Raw genomic sequence first — 15,137 nt, 5'->3', positions numbered from 1 at the left:
GTCCAAGTGGTTTGTGTGCAAATTACTACCGCTGCTACCTTCTCGTATTGTGGTTCAGCAACGACGACAAAGTTACAAATACTTTAAAGCTAGTGTGTATACCAATGTGTTCTGAAAGAGACTTGTTTCAAAGAACTAGTGTATATGACGGCAGAGGAGTGTCTGCTCTCGTTGGGGGTAGCTTGTTTGCGTGGCTCTGTGATGCAATCAGATATGTAGCCTGCTAGATGTCTTTTAGGTGTCTGCGAGGCATCAGCAAGCTCTTGGATCATGTCTTTGTAGGCTTAACACATAGCGATAATTACTCATGGGAGCGAGCATCAATTAGCCTCTGATCTGGGGCTTTTGCAATCTCCAAATACTGTCAATGAGTGGTAAATCAGGGCTACAATCCTGTAACTGTGATTGTGGCATTGGAAAGCCATTAAGGCAAACCTCTCCCATCTGCAGTCCTTATGCATCAGGAGTCAAGACCTGATGTTATAGCTTTAGACCCTGAAGCTAAATCTTACAAGAACTAGAAGCTTTTTGTTTAACCTACAGGAGCTCAGCTCAAAAAACAAAGTAAAAAGGTCATCTTAGCAGTACCTAACTCAAAGGTAACAGGGCCTAAAAGCTAATGCTTACTAAACATGTCCTTGTTTTACACTGGTTGGCTGCAGACCGCTACGATTAAGCTAACACCAGGTTTGATAGACATTTAACAAACTGCTAATATATTGTCAGATATGCTAATTGTTTGTAGCAGCCATAGTGTCAGCTGGCTATAAAAATCAAACTAATTGTGTAAGGTGTTTTTATGTTGGAACTGGGTAGCGCTCTCCCTGCTGCCACTGGTTGTGCTGAGCTAACTAACCATGTCTTGACATTGCAAGAAGCCGAGATCCTTCTTATTTACAGCTAACAATGATTTCCCACATGAAACTGAGATGTAATGAAGTTGTTTATCTTTAGTAGAGACAGTGGAGAGTTTGGAGGAGAAGATCGCTGCCTTCGAGAAGATTCTTCTCAGAAACCTGAAGCTGATGAGACACAGACAGGTGATCCATCCTGTGCTGCAGGAAGGTAAGTCTCATCTTTATTTGTTAGTCTTCATTCGGATCCTCCTTAGCTTCCACAAAGAGGACATTAGTCTTTCTGTGGTTGTGAAAGAGATGAATGATCTGTCCCACAGACTCAAACTGTTTTTCTGTGTAAACTTAGTTGGTCTGAAGATGAACCTGCTGGATCCGACTCAGTCCATAGATCTGCAGTACCTGGGAGTCCGCCTGCCCATCCCGCCTCCTGGAGTCTCTCTGGAGCCTCTGACCCAGGAGCTTCCTCCTTCTCAAGGTTAGTACCATCATACTGACCAGACTCAGGCTGAGATACGTCCTGTCCTCTGAATGGCCATCTGAAACATATTACATAAAATAAACGCAGTTTTTCATCGACTGTGAACGTTTATTTTCTTCTCGTCTGCAGGTGTTTGTGCAGCGTTTGTGTCCAGAACAGGAAAAACAACAGATGTGACTCAGATTAAAGGCTGGAGAGAGAAATTCACTCCACCAGAGGCTCCGCCCACTCCAGCACCACCCAAACCTGAAGGTAATCAGTCAGATCTGATGTCTGTCCAGAATAAATGTCCATAAACCCACTTAGAAATCAGAAAAAAGACTCCAAGACATCCATGAGTACACTGCGAACAGGAGCTGCTAAATTGGCCAATTTTAATGGAGATGATTTCGACTAAATGGTAACAAAATGTGGGTCAAGTTGTAGCTCACAGCTAACTGAACCGGGTCTCATTTGTGTCTCAGCAGCTGGTCAAAGTTCAGATCCACCAAAGAAGAACCTGTCTGCGTTCTGCAGCGACATGCTGGACGAGTACCTCGAGAACGAAGGGAAGTTGATTGATGAGCGGGCCGCCAGCTTCTCTCAGCCTCAGGTGGAGCCGTTGGTCTACGAGCTTCCCACGAGGAGCACCAGCTATGTCCGGACCCTTGACAGCATCCTGAAGAAAAAGACTGTCGGCTCCCCCACCTCAGACCTCATATCTGGATTCATCCCGCCCTCCAAGAGACCTAAACTCACCCTTAAAGAGACCAGAACATCCCGTAGAGAAACCATGAAGCAGAAAGGTTCAAAACAGAATAAACCCAGGCCAGAACCAGCAACTGCTCCCAGTCCTGCTGACTCAAGTCACAAAGGTCCAAAGCAGAACAAACCCAGACTAGAACCAGCAGCTGCTCCCAGCCCTGCCAACTCTAGTCACAAAGGTCCAAAGCAGAACAAACCTAGACCCGAACCAGCAGCTACTCACAGTCCAGTTGACCTGAACCCAGTCCCCAAACAGCTTGCACTCCAAGTCCCAGACCCTGTCCCTTTTCAACCCTCCACTGTAAGGAAGGGGAAGAGGCTCAAACCCAAGACCTCATCCAAGACCCTCAGCCCCTCCAAGTCGGCGGCCTCTCATCCCGGTGTCTCAGAGGACATGGCTCCACTGGAGTCGGACTCTGAGCTTGGGCCTACCCTCGATCAAAGCGATGCCTGCAAGACGGACAGAGGACCTGTGATGACCAGAGCTCTGCTGAAACAGAAGGACCTGGAGGACGGAGTGGTGTGGGAGGGCCGAGCCCGGACCAGCATCAACGAGGAGCGGGCCAGCATCGCTCTGACATCACTGTTCACTCTGATGGTAAGAGACCACAGCTGCACGGATCAGAACTGAGTCTTTTTACTGGGAGAAATACAGACTCCATGTTTCATTCATCAGTAATAATAATCAAATCATTTCATGTATTCTGTATAATGAGTACTTTTACTTTTTTACTGGAGTGTATTTTAAATCTGAGTTCTTCAGTGTGAGATGAATTTAATTCCATACTGTACCGCTCAAAGTCCAGATGTTGACTCCTGTTGTTCCTGTGGTTAATATGGTTCCTGCTGTCCCTGTGGTACACATGGTTCTTCTGGTTCACGTTGTTCCTGTGGTTCCCTCTCAGGGTTTTGTCAGGGAGAACCCAACCGCACCCATCCAGCTGGTCCGGAGACGAGCCCCTCCCTGCCTGAACGACTTCTGCCGGCTTGGCTGTGTCTGCTCCAGTCTGTCTCACTGCTCCAGGACCAACCACTGTGGCCGGCCCGCCTGCATGTTCGGCTGCAGCTGCCTCAAACAGAAGGTTGTTCTCCTCAAGAACCTGGACGGGTCCGACTCCAGCCCCTCCCGCCACGGAAACAACAAGAAGAAGAAGAGGAAGAGGAGGATGAAGATGGCCTACAGTAAGTGTTTATGACGTAGAGTGGAGGATAGTTTGAGTTAATCTCTGACTGCAGACAACTTCTGAGTTCAGACTCTGTGGTCATGTGGTTCTCCCTCCATCACTTGTAGTTCTGAAGGAGGCGGACAGTGTTTCCCAGCCTGCTGAGCGGGTCCGGACTCTGTGGAAGAGGGACGACAGAGACTGGGATCCAGACCCGACCCACATCCCCAAACCGGCAGCCTCTTCTCCCCCCCCTGTAAGGACTCAGTGTTTATGTTTCTTTATGTGTCGTTGCTTTCACAGCATCGAAAAGTAACATTTAATGAACTGAACAGTAGAAACACTGACGGTCATCACTGTTCAAATGATCAGGTTGAATATTGATCAGTTTGATTGTCTCCAGGTGGCAGCAGAGGGTCACAGCAGCTGTGCCAGGGTCAGAGGTTACAGAGGGAAGAAGATCAACAAACAGAAGCAGAACGTAAACAAAGATACTCATTGGTCCTCATCAGTCTGAAGCAGATATTTAGTATCAGTGAGAACTGACAGTCTGATGTTTCTCCTCCAGGAGCCGATGAAAGACGTGGAGAAAAGGGTGAAACATGCTCGGATGGTCTCTCTTAAACAGAAAGAGCAGAGATCGAAGAAAACAAAGACCAAACCCTCCAGCGCTCCACCAGGTGGGTTTACCTACATCAGCTCCTCCCATCAGGCCCTGCAGAGAGCTGTTCAAAAAACAGCTCTTATTGTGAAAAGCCCCCTCAGGCTCATTCAGTCATTAAACACTGATCACATCAACTCAAACAAACTATCTGAAGACAAACTGTGACGACTACAAAGACGCATTTAAAAGACTTGAGGTCAGATTTTAAGCATGAAGTTTAGAGCTTCAATAATCAGTCGATTCATTTATTAGTCAAATTTGAAATTTTGATAATTGTTTAAAAACGTTTCTATGCAAAAGTGTTGAACTTCGTCTGGTTCCAGCTCCTTAAATGTGAGGATTTGCTGAATTTCTTTGTTTTTTAAGACAGTAAATGAAGTGTCTGTTAGACACTTTGTGGACTTAACAATTGATTGTTTAACTATAAAAAAAATCAGGAGATTAATTGATAATGAAAATAATTGTTAGTTACAGCTTACGTGTTTTATATGTGACATAAATTTGGCATAAACTGTCCGTTGTTCAGCACAGAGGAGCCTTTTGTTTGATTGTAACTCCAGTTGAGCCTGAAAACAACCTGATGATCACCAGATGAGTCTGGATTCTGATTTTGGCAGAAATTGATTCAGGTTCTGTTTTTTTCTTCTGCAGGTGATCGAGTTCCACCTGTTCCCTCTGAACAGCCTCCGAATCCTCCAGCAGAGCCGCCCCCGAAGCCGTCGAAGCGTCTGATCATCGTGGCGGAGTGTAAGTGGGCAAGCAAGGCCGACCGGAGCTTCGTGTTGAAGGACCTGTGTGAGAGGATGGCCTGGGACCAGCTGGAGAGACCGTTCTGGATCAAGAAGTACATGATCAATCCGGTCGGTCAGACTGTGGAGGAGAGCAGCACCGGCCGCTGCATCCAGTACAAGATCCACATCACCAGACCCAATTTGGACCAGATAAAACCAGCAGAACCAGTGAAACCAGGGACAGAGAAGGAGACGCAACAAGAACAGGTATGTTTCTGCTTCACTGTCAGCTCTCCTCTCTAGGAGGCTTTTATTGTGAAATCACTGCTGGAAGTATGGTCTGAAATCACTTCCTGTTTACTTCATGTGTCACTATATTTATTTTTCTGTGTGTGTGTGTGTGTGTGTGTACAATAACAATCATGTTATTACTGTCATATTTTATGGTGTCATGTGACTCTGCAGCTGTCAGTGGTGGCTTCTCACTATGCTAATGTTTCTCCTCATGAGGAGGAGACAGGAGCGAGGAAACACAGGTGCTGTTTCCTGGTCTGAGCTCCTCCAGGAGCCTCCTCACTCCTCGTCTCCTCAAGGGGAAGTTCCTCCATGATGGCGGGTGGGGAGCGATGTCTGGCTCCCAGGAGGAGAGAGGACATGAAGAAACATGATCTAGCATAATGAAAAGCACCCAGTGAGGATGACTGAGAAAGTGTCTGTTGTTTTGGAGCCTTTGTATTTTGAACGCATCACGTGTCTCACAGCAGGACCACCTGAAACAGGTGGTCAGGGAGGCGGAGCCCATTGAAGATTGGCAGCGGCACGTGAAGGAGGAAGAGGCGGAGCCTTTTGAAGATTGGCAGCAAGAGGTAGAGGAGGAAGAGGCGGAGCCTCTCCAAGATTGGCAGCAGGAGGTGGAGGAGGAAGAGGTGGGGCTTAAAGAGGCTTTGCAGCAGGAGCTAGAAGAAGGTGAAGTCAAGGAGGAGGCAGGATCAACAGTTCACCAGGTGCATGATGGGAGAGAGAGCAGCAGAGAGAAAAAGAAACCGAGGTCGAAGAAGATCATGGTCGGTATGGGTCTGCCTTTCCTGACAGGAATCTCCCCCGCCGGCTTCCTCTCAGCCAATAAGAAACAGCCGGGAGGAACAGACCACCTGATCCGGGTAACGTCAGCTTCTTTATCACCGCTGTGACATCTTAACTCCTCAGAGTGTTTGAAAGTAACTTCTGGTTCTGAAACATCTGACACTCGTCATTGTGTTTGTTCAGGTGAATGGGAAGCTCTATCCACTGGCTAAGATCCAGCTGGGGAAGATGGGGGCGCTCCACCCGGCGAACCGGCTGGCTGCGTATCTCACCGGCCGGGTCGGGTTGAACAGAAAGCAACAAGGTTCTTTATCCTCTTCACCCCTTGCTAAACCTCCTCAGAACCAGACACCGGCCTCTCAGACTGTGCGGCCGGCTTCCTCTGTAGTTTCTGGCCTCGCTGCTCTCACACCCACATCTCAGCCGTCAGTCAAGGTTCTCAAAATCCCCGCCGCCCCTCCAGGTACACATTTATCTTTACTTTACATCCTCTATCTGCCATTCAGTACACACACAACTAGACCGGGACTAGAAAACCCAAACTACGTTAGCCTTGAAGTTGGCTAGTCAGTAACGTTAAGCTCAAGATGATTCACTATGTTACTAAGTTACTTACTTAGTTAATAGACAGCACAATAATTACACCCAGGAAATGCTAATATTAGCTAGTGAGCTAACAAATATTTGTTTTGTGGGTAATTAGCAGTAACACAACTGTATTTAAATATAGAACACAATATATTTAATTATCTAACCTGTCTGCTAATGATAGCTAACTGGTTAGCTCAGTGAGCTACAGGAGCTAATATCGTGGTGGGTTTGTCAGCATTAGGGAGCTGGCATTAGTATTTTTAGTAAGTTTGTTGTCGACGTCACTTAAAGCAGCTGATTCAGTTCTCAAACCGTCCGTCTGTGTGTCACAGTGGTTCAGCCTGCAGGCGAAGCACCTGAGGGGGCGGGGTCCCGGCTCGTCATGTTGAAGATGTACCCGGGTCCTAAAGGAGGAGGCAGTCAGGCCGGAGTGGTGCCCAGAGCTCCTGGTAGCTCCGCCCTCATGTCAGGTAATAATAAAGAGCAGATCACAGATATTATCATTGATCTGTTTTAATTGATTGATTAATAACCAACAGCTGACGTCTGAAACCATGAGTCTTTAAATAAACCTGTTCCTGCTGGTCTCGTGTGTTTCAGACCCTCAGGTGAGCTCCTCTGTGGCTCCTGCAGGTTCTCAGCTGTTGATGCTTCAGGTCCCACATCCTCCTGGGAAAGTTCCTGTCCCGGCCTCAGCGCCACCCACCTCCACCGGTCAGAGGATGGTCCTGCAGCAGGTCCAGACAGTAACAGGCGCACAATACTACCGCAGACCCGATGGTAAACTGGTCCAACTGGTTCCCATCAGCCAGCTGAGACCAGTCAAACCGATCCAGTCAGCTCAGAAAGGTACGTCCTCAGTGGTGACAAGGACTGTTGACCAGTCAGGTGTTTCCATTTATATGATACTAAACCCAGACTGTCTCCTCCCACCTCCAGGCTCCTCCTCCCCCTCCGTCCTCCCTGCTGTGACTCGTCAGACTCCGTCGTTCACCGTCGTCAACCAAACAGCTCCTGTTGCCCCAGTAATAACCTCCTCCCCCCTCCTCTCCTCCTCTGGTTTCCTGGGTCGGAAGGGAACGTGCACCTTTAAAATCCTTCCCCCCAGCTCGAGCAGGGATCCAATCCTCGTCACCTGTGCTAAAGTTCCCCCCCAGCCCCCCATCAAAGTGGTGTCGTCTCCAGCTCCAGGCACCTTCACCGTACTCTCGCCTCACCCCCCCGCTACCCCGGTGAACCTCATCTCCCTCAAATCCTCCCCAGGTCAAGGGGTGGAGCTTGGTGTCAAAACAGTGGCGGTGTCTGCAGCCCCTGTGAGTTCAGGTGGGGTGATAGTCCATCAGAAACCTGCCTCACTTCAAACCACCACCATCATCCAGACCCCGACAGTGTCCACTATCAGACCCTCTCCCCCTCCTCCAGCACCAACAGAGTCAGAGGTCACACCTGAACCCTCCCCACCGCACTCACCTGTTGATAGGAACAGATTGGACCCAGAGCAGGAGCTGGCCTGTGACCTGGTGGACCTGGACATCATCTGTGTGGACGACGATATGGGGCTGGGTACCACGGCGACGGTGGCCGAGGCGAAGCGGGTGGTAGACATGGTGGTGCTGGACGGGTCGTCGAGCAGCGAGGAGACGGACAACTCATCAGATTTCGGAGACGAGACAGACGGCGAAGGACAGAAAGAAGAAGAGAAGATGAAACATGTAAGAAGAAGTTTAAATGTTTTAGTCACAGCAGCACAGTTCAGTCTGGAGGACGACTCCCATTGTGAATCTTTGACGATCTCAAGATTCAATTCAATTTTGATTTCTTTTGGTGATGGATTCGATTCAGAACCAGTTTTCAGTTCTTAATTCTGAAGTAGGTCTGGGGGGTCCAGCGCTGTAAAGAGTCTTTGAGGGGAAACAAACTGAGCAGAGAGTTTGTTTAACTGTTAATTCAGCACAAATTTAATGGAGAATATCAACTAACTGGAAACAAATATAGACTAAAAAACAAGAGAACAGCAGAACCAACCTGAAACTGACATTTGATGGGTCACTGTCGTCATATTGGTCAAACAGATCTTTCTGTTGGTGTCGATAAACCTCAGTAAGTGAATATAAAGTTTATTTCCTGTGTTTTTGTGTGTGTGCAGCGTCACAATCACAACGAGTTGGAGAAGCAGCGACGGGCGAAGATGCGTCAGCTGTTTGAAGGCCTGAGGAGAGAAGTGGGAATAAATGAGAAGATGATGTCGAAGGTCTCCACACTGAATCGGGTCAGAGTCTTTAAACACAACACACTCTCACACCAGCTCGTTCGTTAGCTGTTTGAGACCAACAGGTGTTTTTTCTGTTGATGGCAGGCGGTGCAGGTGATCCAGAAGCTGAGGATGACTGACTCAGATCTAATGAAGATGAAGACGATGCTGACGAAGAAGAGGGATCACTTCCTCAACACCCTCGCTCCATCAACAGGTGTGAACACTGAACTCTGTCAGCAGAGAAGCTGCTTCTAACAGGCTGAAAACATTCAGAGTCAAGGAGCAGCAGAAAATCTGTTATTTTAGTATTTAAGTTATTCTAACAAAAGGATTCAACTTTGAGTTAAACATCTGGAGCTGCTGATTCAGTGCTTCAGTGAGCCTGTTCTTCCTGCTCTGTATGAGACAAACCCGTCCATCACTGGGACAAACAGACTCCATGTTTCTACTCAAAGACAGAAAGAAGTTCATGTTGAACATTTGCTGAATTTACAAGAAGGAACAAATAAGTCAGAATCAGTCAGAGACAGAGTTTCACACAGTTTATAAAGTGTCTCCAACTCAACAACTCACTAAACTGACACATTTGTATAGTAGACAGCACATTTGTAGCCTGTATTGGTTACATTTTACTGTATTTGTAAAATTTGACATGTTTATCGTCAATGAAATCTTGTCAACTCTCCGGCTGTGAAATCTTCAAGTCAAATCAAACAGAAAGTCTGTTTTAGACTTAGACGACTTTATTAATCATTTTGGGAGGTTTCCTCAGGGAAATTGAAGCTCCGTGTAACACACAGCACTGTTACACACATACACAGTAAAATAAGTATATGATAAATATAAAATAACACTTTTTTACATACACACATTACAGACATTTAACTGTTTTACATCCTGAAGCAAAGCAATAATCCACATTAATGAAAATAATCAGGTCAGATTTGTTAGATGATCTCCTCCCCAAACAAACACAGAGAAGAGAAACTGTGTTTTATGTTGTTAAATGTTGGATATAAATGTGTGCTGTGTTCGTCTCCTGACAGTAAACAGAGTTTGTCTTGTCTCAGAGACACGTCACAGATCACCTGACACGGAGACAGGAAGTGAAGACCAAGATGTGATGGAGGTGGTTGACCTGTTGGAGGAGACTGAAGAGCTGACGGAGAACTCGTCTGACGAGGAGACAGTGGTCACCAAGACATTTAACGCCGTAACCAACACGACCGACCACGTCACCGAGACGACCGACCACGTCACCCAGACGACCGACCACATCACCCAGACGACCGACCACGTCACCAAGACGACCGACCACGTCACTGAGACGACCGACCACGTCACCGAGACGACCGACCACATCACCAAGACGACCGACCACGTCACCGAGACGACCAACTACATCACCAAGACGACCGACCACGTCACCGAGACGACCGACCACGTCACCGAGACGACCGACCCCGTCACCGAGACGACCGACCCCGTCGCTGCCACTAACGTACGACATGTTAATTTTCAGACTCTCGTGTTTCAGCAGTTTCATAATTTTAGTTTCAGTTTATTTAGATTTTTAATTTTAAGTTTTTATTTCAAGTCTGTTTATAAAAAAATAAAAAGTCTTTCAGGAATTAAACATTTTTGTTATGATGAAAATATTGACGATGAATTAAACTGTTAGTTGATTTCTGGTAATTTGTTTACTTTGAACACGTTTGATAAACAAACAAACGATGTGTGTGTGGTGCAGAGCGTTGCCGTGGAGACGGTGGAGGACAACAGCGGGGCTCAGACGAGGCTGGACGACGACGAGGACGAGACGGACTTTGACTCAGAGTAAGAACTGATCCACTTCATCATGACATCACCGGTCCAGCTCTGGTTGTGATCCTGATTTGTTAGTGTGTTATTTAAAGGAGCACGCTGTAGTTTTCTAGCTGACTTTGAATTTCTTCTCCAAACCTTCTCAGTGCCTCTTCAAGTATTATTGATTCAAGTAAAAGTTTGAATATGATAATATGATGAGAAGTCTTTGACATTCTGACCACTGACTTTCAGTCAAAAACATCCTCACCTCAGTGTGAACACTTGATTCTTCACTGTGTATTTTTTAGCTCTTTATCGTCTTATTAACATTCACAAAACCGAGGTTTTAAAGGAGCAGTGTGTAGTTTTATAGAAGAAATTCAAAGTCAGAATTGTGATATTTACAATATTAATGAGGTAATAATACAAACAGTGAATAAACCAGCTGTTCTCAGAGGAAAATAAAGTCCCAGAACACTGTTTGAAGCTAGAGAGGTGGCAGGGTCCGCCACATATAAACAAAGTAAAACAGTATAAACTGTGTTGTCCTTTAAGTTCAGTTTGTTTGAAGATCTTCTTCTCCTAAACTACAGACTGCTCCTTTAATCATTTAAATATTTTGACTGTTCAGTCAGTGAAACTTTATTTATACAGCAGGTTTACAAAGTGCTTCACATTAACATGCTGTCGTTGATCTTTCCTGTCAGCGTCTTAGATGCCTTCAGAGAGCTCGGTGTGGTCCTGGACTCCAGACACGTTCCCAGGACACTTCTGCTGCCGCGGGTAAGAGCTGGAGGAGACGCACTGAATGAATGTGAGACATATCGAGATGTTCCTGCAGCTCTGTGATAATGAGCTGATTACACCAAAGTCAAATCCAGATCAGAGTAATCCACTGGTAGTTTGTACGTCCGTGGGTACGCTGGATGATTCAGGACACGCTGAAGACAGAACATCTGACTCACTGTGAACACATGTGGACTAAAACATCTGGAGCTCAGGTTGTAAACTAGGAGATGATTGGCAGACGACTCATTGAGGATAATAATCATGACATGTGTTGTGTTCAGGCTGTTCAGGAGATCCAGACTCTGCAGAGAGAGACGGACAGACTGAGGAGTCTGAAGATCTGTCTGATCCAGCAGAGAAAGGCCTACGTCAGAGAGATCGCCCAGAGATCAGGTGAGCCAGCAGCTGAACACGTCCTCACTGCTGCGGGAGTCTTTAAACCGTCAGATAGTCTGTTACATGATGAGTCGTGTGAGGAGACGTCCTGTCGACTTCACGCCGGCCTCAGGTTCTCGTAGCTTTGATGAGACGAGAGAGTGACGGCTGGTTTCAGATGTAGACCGATGCATTGGCACGTTTCCAACAACATGCGACTAGAACGAGTCTTCTGAGAAAGTTCGAACAGGTTTCAGTCCGTCTTGTTTCTCAGAGACGTTAACGCTTCGATTTCTGATCCATCTGAAGAGACGTCCTCAGCTGACTCAGCAGAGCTCACACTGAGAGTAAACACCGTGAGAACGCCAATAAAGTTAATTCAAAAAGGCGCCCGAGTCCTCGAAGAGAAGAAGAGTTAAAACAAACAGTTTGAAACAGCGGCCATGTTGGAAAATGGGCTAAAACTGCAGACAGACTCACCTGTCCGTCCATCCATCCATCAGGTGATTAACCAGCTGTCGTCACCTCAGACTGAACATCTGTTTCAGCCTGACGCTCTGAGTCAGTCGCGGTCGAGCGATGTGGATTAAAACCATGTGACCGCTGAGGCGACGCTGACCTGTAGGTGGAGCTCTAACCTGTCTCTGTTGTGTCTGCAGGTATAAGTGAGCAGAGGATCCTGATGAAGCTGGTACACCTGACGTCCAGACAGAGGGAGACGGAGGGGCAACACAGAGCAGCCAATCAGAGGCCAGCAGCAGCAGCAGCAGTGGGCGGGGCCTCTGATTCTTCAGCACAAGACATGAGTGTTAATGACATCATAATCACGTCGTCTTACCAGCTGCATCAGACTCCACAAGCTCCTCCCACTCTGGTTTATGCCCCACCCACCACCACACCTGTGCAGACCAGCCCCGTCACCAAGACGACCGACCCCGTCACCAAGACGACCGACCCCGTCGCTGCCACTAACGTACAACATGTTAATTTTCAGACTCTCGTGTTTCAGCAGTTTCATAATTTTAGTTTCAGTTTATTTAGATTTTTTATTTTAAGTTTTTATTTCAAGTCTGTTTATAAAAAAATAAAAAGTCTTTCAGGAATTAAATATTTTTGTTATGATGAAAATATTGATGATGAATTAAACTGTTAGTTGATTTCTGGTAATTTGTTTACTTTGAACACGTTTGATAAACAAACAAACGATGTGTGTGTGTGGTTCAGAGCGTTGCCGTGGAGACGGTGGAGGAGAACAGCGGGGCTCAGACGAGGCTGGACGACGACGACGACGAGACGGACTTTGACTCAGAGTAAGAACTGATCCACTTCATCATGACATCACCGGTCCAGCTCTGGTTGTGATCCTGATTTGTTAGTGTGTTATTTAAAGGAGCACGCTGTAGTTTTCTAGCTGACTTTGAATTTCTTCTCCAAACCTTCTCAGTGCCTCTTCAAGTATTATTGATTCAAGTAAAAGTTTGAATATGATAATATGATGAGAAGTCTTTGACGTTCTGACTCCTGTCGTCCTTCAATTCTCATTTAAAACACTTTCAGTCAAAAACATCCTCACCTCAGTGTGAACACTTGATTCTTCACTGTGTATTTTTTAGCTCTTTATCGTCTTATTAACATTTAAAAAAAAGGGTTTTAAAGGAGCAGTGTGTAGTTTTATAGAAGAAATTCAAAGTCAGAATTGTAATATTTACAATATTAATGAGGTAATAATACAAACAGTGAATAAACCAGCTGTTCTCAGAGGAAAATAAGGTCCCAGAACACTGTTTGAAGCTAGAAGGTGGCAGGGTCCGCCACATATAAACAGAGTAAAACAGTATTAACTGTGTTGTCCTTTAAGTTCAGTTTGTTTGAAGATCTTCTCTTCTCATTAACATTTCTTCTCCTAAACTACAGACTGCTCCTTTAATCATTTAAATATTTTGACTGTTCAGTCAGTGAAACTTTATTTATACAGCAGGTTTACAAAGTGCTTCACATTAACATGCTGTCGTTGATCTTTCCTGTCAGCGTCTTAGATGCCTTCAGAGAGCTCGGTGTGGTCCTGGACTCCAGACACGTTCCCAGGACACTTCTGCTGCCGCGGGTAAGAGCTGGAGGAGACGCACTGAAAGAATATGAAACATATCGAGATGTTCCTGCAGCTCTGTGATAATGAGCTGATTACACCAAAGTCAAATCCAGATCAGAGTAATCCACTGGTAGTTTGTACGTCCGTGGGTACGCTGGATGATTCAGGACACGCTGAAGACAGAACATCTGACTCACTGTGAACACATGTGGACTAAAACATCTGGAGCTCAGGTTGTAAACTAGGAGATGATTGGCAGACGACTCATTGAGGATAATAATCATGACATGTGTTGTGTTCAGGCTGTTCAGGAGATCCAGACTCTGCAGAGAGAGACGGACAGACTGAGGAGTCTGAAGATCTGTCTGATCCAGCAGAGAAAGGCCTACGTCAGAGAGATCGCCCAGAGATCAGGTGAGCCAGCAGCTGAACACGTCCTCACTGCTGCGGGAGCCTTTAAACCGTCGGATAGTCTGTTACATGATGAGTCGTGTGAGGAGACGTCCTGTCGACTTCACGCCGGCCTCAGGTTCTCGTAGCTTTGATGAGACCAGAGAGTGACGGCTGGTTTCAGATGTGGACCGATGCCTCGGCACGTTTCCAACAACATGCGACTAGAACGAGTCTTCTGAGAAGGTTCGAACAGGTTTCAGTCCGTCTTGTTTCTCAGAGACGTTAACGCTTCGATTTCTGATCCATCTGAAGAGACGTCCTCAGCTGACTCAGCAGAGCTCACACTGAGAGTAAACACCGTGAGAACGCCAAAATAAAGTTAATTCAAAAAGGCGCCCGAGTCCTCGAAGAGAAGAAGAGTTAAAACAAACAGTTTGAAACAGCGGCCATGTTGGAAAATGGGCTAAAACTGCAGACAGACTCACCTGTCCGTCCATCCATCCATCAGGTGATTAACCAGCTGTCGTCACCTCAGACTGAACATCTGGTTCAGCCTGACGCTCTGAGTCAGTCGCGGTCGAGCGATGTGGATTAAAACCATGTGACCGCTGAGGCGACGCTGACCTGTAGGTGGAGCTCTAACCTGTCTCTGTTTGTGTCTGCAGGTATAAGTGAGCAGAGGATCCTGATGAAGCTGGTACACCTGACGTCCAGACAGAGGGAGACGGAGGGGCAACACAGAGCAGCCAATCAGAGGCCAGCAGCAGCAGCAGCAGTGGGCGGGGCCTCTGATTCTTCAGCACAAGACATGAGTGTTAATGACATCATAATCACGTCGTCCTACCAGCTGCATCAGACTCCACAAGCTCCTCCCACTCTGGTTTATGCCCCACCCACCACCACACCTGTGCAGATACCTGTCCAGCAGCCTCAGACTCACAGTCACATGGTCCTGCAGGTCTTGAAGCCCACCGTGGCACCTCCTCATGTATCCCACAATGCATCAGTGTTGAGGGACAAGCCGAGGACGGTCCCCAACATCCTGTCTCGCAGAAAGACGTCGGCTCCGCCTTCGTCCCTGATCACAAACACTGTGGAGGGTAAGACTGAAGACAGGATA

At 46.7% G+C, this 15,137-nt stretch overlaps 1 protein-coding gene across 5 annotated transcripts in view; it reads left to right on the top strand.

The window, feature by feature from the left end:
• mgaa (MAX dimerization protein MGA a) overlaps positions 1 to 15,137 on the top strand; it is a 29,724-nt gene that overhangs the window by 11,136 nt on the left and 3,451 nt on the right. For 3 of the 5 annotated variants that reach the window (XM_073483239.1, XM_073483238.1, XM_073483235.1), the window contains 25 exons: positions 955 to 1,065; positions 1,204 to 1,332; positions 1,465 to 1,587; positions 1,800 to 2,677; positions 2,985 to 3,261; positions 3,371 to 3,498; positions 3,646 to 3,723; positions 3,811 to 3,922; positions 4,558 to 4,904; positions 5,399 to 5,797; positions 5,904 to 6,183; positions 6,644 to 6,781; positions 6,912 to 7,160; positions 7,251 to 8,023; positions 8,458 to 8,580; positions 8,668 to 8,779; positions 9,636 to 10,066; positions 10,316 to 10,401; positions 11,079 to 11,154; positions 11,442 to 11,553; positions 12,195 to 12,508; positions 12,760 to 12,845; positions 13,564 to 13,639; positions 13,927 to 14,038; positions 14,683 to 15,117. In XM_073483239.1, the coding sequence (XP_073339340.1) occupies positions 955 to 1,065; positions 1,204 to 1,332; positions 1,465 to 1,587; positions 1,800 to 2,677; positions 2,985 to 3,261; positions 3,371 to 3,498; positions 3,646 to 3,723; positions 3,811 to 3,922; positions 4,558 to 4,904; positions 5,399 to 5,797; positions 5,904 to 6,183; positions 6,644 to 6,781; positions 6,912 to 7,160; positions 7,251 to 8,023; positions 8,458 to 8,580; positions 8,668 to 8,779; positions 9,636 to 10,066; positions 10,316 to 10,401; positions 11,079 to 11,154; positions 11,442 to 11,553; positions 12,195 to 12,508; positions 12,760 to 12,845; positions 13,564 to 13,639; positions 13,927 to 14,038; positions 14,683 to 15,117 (5,985 nt within the window). The remainder of the gene's footprint in view (positions 1 to 954; positions 1,066 to 1,203; positions 1,333 to 1,464; positions 1,588 to 1,799; positions 2,678 to 2,984; positions 3,262 to 3,370; positions 3,499 to 3,645; positions 3,724 to 3,810; positions 3,923 to 4,557; positions 4,905 to 5,398; positions 5,798 to 5,903; positions 6,184 to 6,643; positions 6,782 to 6,911; positions 7,161 to 7,250; positions 8,024 to 8,457; positions 8,581 to 8,667; positions 8,780 to 9,635; positions 10,067 to 10,315; positions 10,402 to 11,078; positions 11,155 to 11,441; positions 11,554 to 12,194; positions 12,509 to 12,759; positions 12,846 to 13,563; positions 13,640 to 13,926; positions 14,039 to 14,682; positions 15,118 to 15,137) is intronic. The other 2 variants (XM_073483236.1, XM_073483237.1) reach the window with 2 other exon arrangements.

The sequence above is a fragment of the Pagrus major genome, chromosome 16, assembly GCF_040436345.1.
Source record: "Pagrus major chromosome 16, Pma_NU_1.0".
Classification (NCBI taxonomy): Eukaryota; Metazoa; Chordata; class Actinopteri; order Spariformes; family Sparidae; genus Pagrus; species Pagrus major.
The sequence above is the reverse complement of the archived record's forward strand: the minus strand, read 5'-3'. Positions and strand labels throughout refer to the sequence as shown.